The 2,086-nt window shown below is 52.7% G+C and overlaps 1 protein-coding gene across 1 annotated transcript in view; it reads left to right on the top strand.

Annotated features, from left to right (window-relative positions):
- Positions 1-1,037: 1,037 nt before the first annotated feature.
- LOC122192920 (IgGFc-binding protein-like) overlaps positions 1,038-2,086 on the top strand; it is a gene marked incomplete at both ends in the record, with an annotated part of 1,857 nt that continues 808 nt past the window's right edge. The window contains one exon of the mRNA XM_042893613.1: positions 1,038-1,630. Within this exon, the coding sequence (XP_042749547.1) occupies positions 1,038-1,630 (593 nt within the window). The remainder of the gene's footprint in view (positions 1,631-2,086) is intronic.

The raw sequence follows: 2,086 nt of genomic DNA, 5'->3' as shown, positions 1-2,086 counted from the left end.
TTCCCCATTGAATTGTCCTGTCCTCTCCTTTTATGCCTTTCAGGGATCAAATGAAGGTTATGGGATCCCAAAATGCCCCTAAATTGGGTTTCTTTCCCCATTGAATTGTCCTGTCCTCTCCTTTTATGCCTTCTCAGGGGTCAATGAAGGGTTATGGGATCCCAAATTGCCCCTAAATTGGGTTTCTTTTCCCATTGAATTGTCCTGTCCTCTCCTTTTATTCCATCTCAGGGGTCAAATGAAGGTTATGGGATCCCAAATTGCCCCTAAATTGGGTTTCCTTCCCCATTGATTTGTCCTGTCCTCTCCTTTTATGCCTTTCAGGGGTCAATGAAGGGTTATGGGATCCCAAAGTGCCCCTAAATTGGGTTTCTTTTCCCATTGAATTCTCCTGTCCTCTCCTTTTATGCCTTTCAGGGGTCAATGAAGGGTTATAGGATCCCAAGATGCCCCTAAATTGGGTTTCTTTCCCCATTGAATTGTCCTGTCCTCACCTTTTATGCCTTCTCAGAGGTTAATGAAGGGTCATGGGATCCCAAAATGCCCCTAAATTGGGTTTCCTTCCCCATTGAATGACCTGTCCTCTTCTTTTATGCCTTTCAGGGATCAAATGAAGGTTATAGGATCCCAAAATGCCCCTAAATTAGGTTTCCTTCCCCATTGAATTGTTCTGTCCTCTCCTTTTATGCCTTTCAGGGGTCAATGAAGGGTTATGGGATCCCAAAATGCCCCTAAACTGGGTTTCTTTCCCCATTGAATTGTCCTGTCCTCTCCTTTTATGCCTTTCAGGGATCAAATGAAGGTTATGGGATCCCAAAATGCCCCCTAAATTGGGTTTCTTTCCCCGTTGAATCACAGCTCCCCTCTCTCACCTTTTCCCTATGGATTCCCTCATTTCTTCCCACTTCTCTACAACTCCTCTTCCTCCTCCTCTTCCCCCCCTCCATTCCCCCCCCTCTTTTTCTCAACGACCCCCATCCTCCCTCTCCTTTTTCCCTATAACTCAACCCCCCCCCCTCACTTTTCTCCCCCCACAGCCCCCGTCTGCCCTCCCCACGCTCACTACGAGCTCTGCGGCGCCGCCTGCCCTCCCACCTGCCGTCCCCACGCCCTCCCCCAGGGCTGCACGTCAGCCCCGTGCACCGAGGGCTGCTTCTGCGACGTCGGCTTCATCCTCAGCGGCTCCGAATGCGTCCCAGCATCCGACTGCGGCTGCGAACACCGCGGCCTCTACTACAAGAAAGGCTCCGAGTTCTACTCTTCGTGCCAGGAGTTCTGCGTTTGCAAAGCCGGAGGGGTGACGGAGTGCAGGCCGGCATCTTGCGGCGCCCACGAGGAGTGCAGGGTGCAGGATGGGGTGCTGGGGTGTCACCCCGCCGGCTACGGGCGCTTGGTGGTCTCAGGAGACCCCCACTACGTGACGTTTGATGGTAGAGCCTTCGACCTGCGAGGTTCCTGCAGCTACGTGCTGGCTAAAGTCTGCAAACCTGAGCGTGGCTTGGCCAACTTCTCCGTGCTGCTGGAGCACGACGGAGGGGGACGGGGCAACGTGGCGCTGGTGAAGAAGGTGACAGTGAGCATCTATGGGCACACGGTCAGCATGGAGCAAGGACGGCGCTGGGAGGCGACGGTGAGTCAGGAGCAACGCTTTGGGGCAAGGTCTGCATGGCATGTGTGCAAAAATCCCCTGCTGCATGCATGTAGGATCTCCCCGTTGCAGCCATGCTTGCAAAAAGTCTCATGGTGCTGCATGCGTGCATGCAAACCTTCTGGATTGCATCCATGCTTGCAAAAAGCACCTCCTTCTTGCATGCATGTGTGCATGCAGAGTCTCTCAGTTGCACCCATGCTTGCAAGAAGTCTCCTGGTGCACATATGTGTGCAAAAATCCCCTGGTGCTTGCAAAAAAACCATCCTCCTGGTGCATGCATATCTGTGCAGAATCTTCCCGTTGCAGCCATGCTGGCAAAAAGTCTCATGGTGCTGCATGAGTGCATGCAAACCTTCTGGATTGCATCCATGCTTACAGAAAACACCTCCTTCTTGCATGCATGTGTGCACGTAGAGTCTCTCATTTGCACCCACG

Source organism: Lagopus leucura, unplaced genomic scaffold, assembly GCF_019238085.1.
Source record: "Lagopus leucura isolate 7727_CA_CO unplaced genomic scaffold, USGS_WTPT01 31327-0_obj-0_obj, whole genome shotgun sequence".
NCBI classification, from domain to species: Eukaryota; Metazoa; Chordata; class Aves; order Galliformes; family Phasianidae; genus Lagopus; species Lagopus leucura.
The sequence above is the reverse complement of the archived record's forward strand: the minus strand, read 5'-3'. Positions and strand labels throughout refer to the sequence as shown.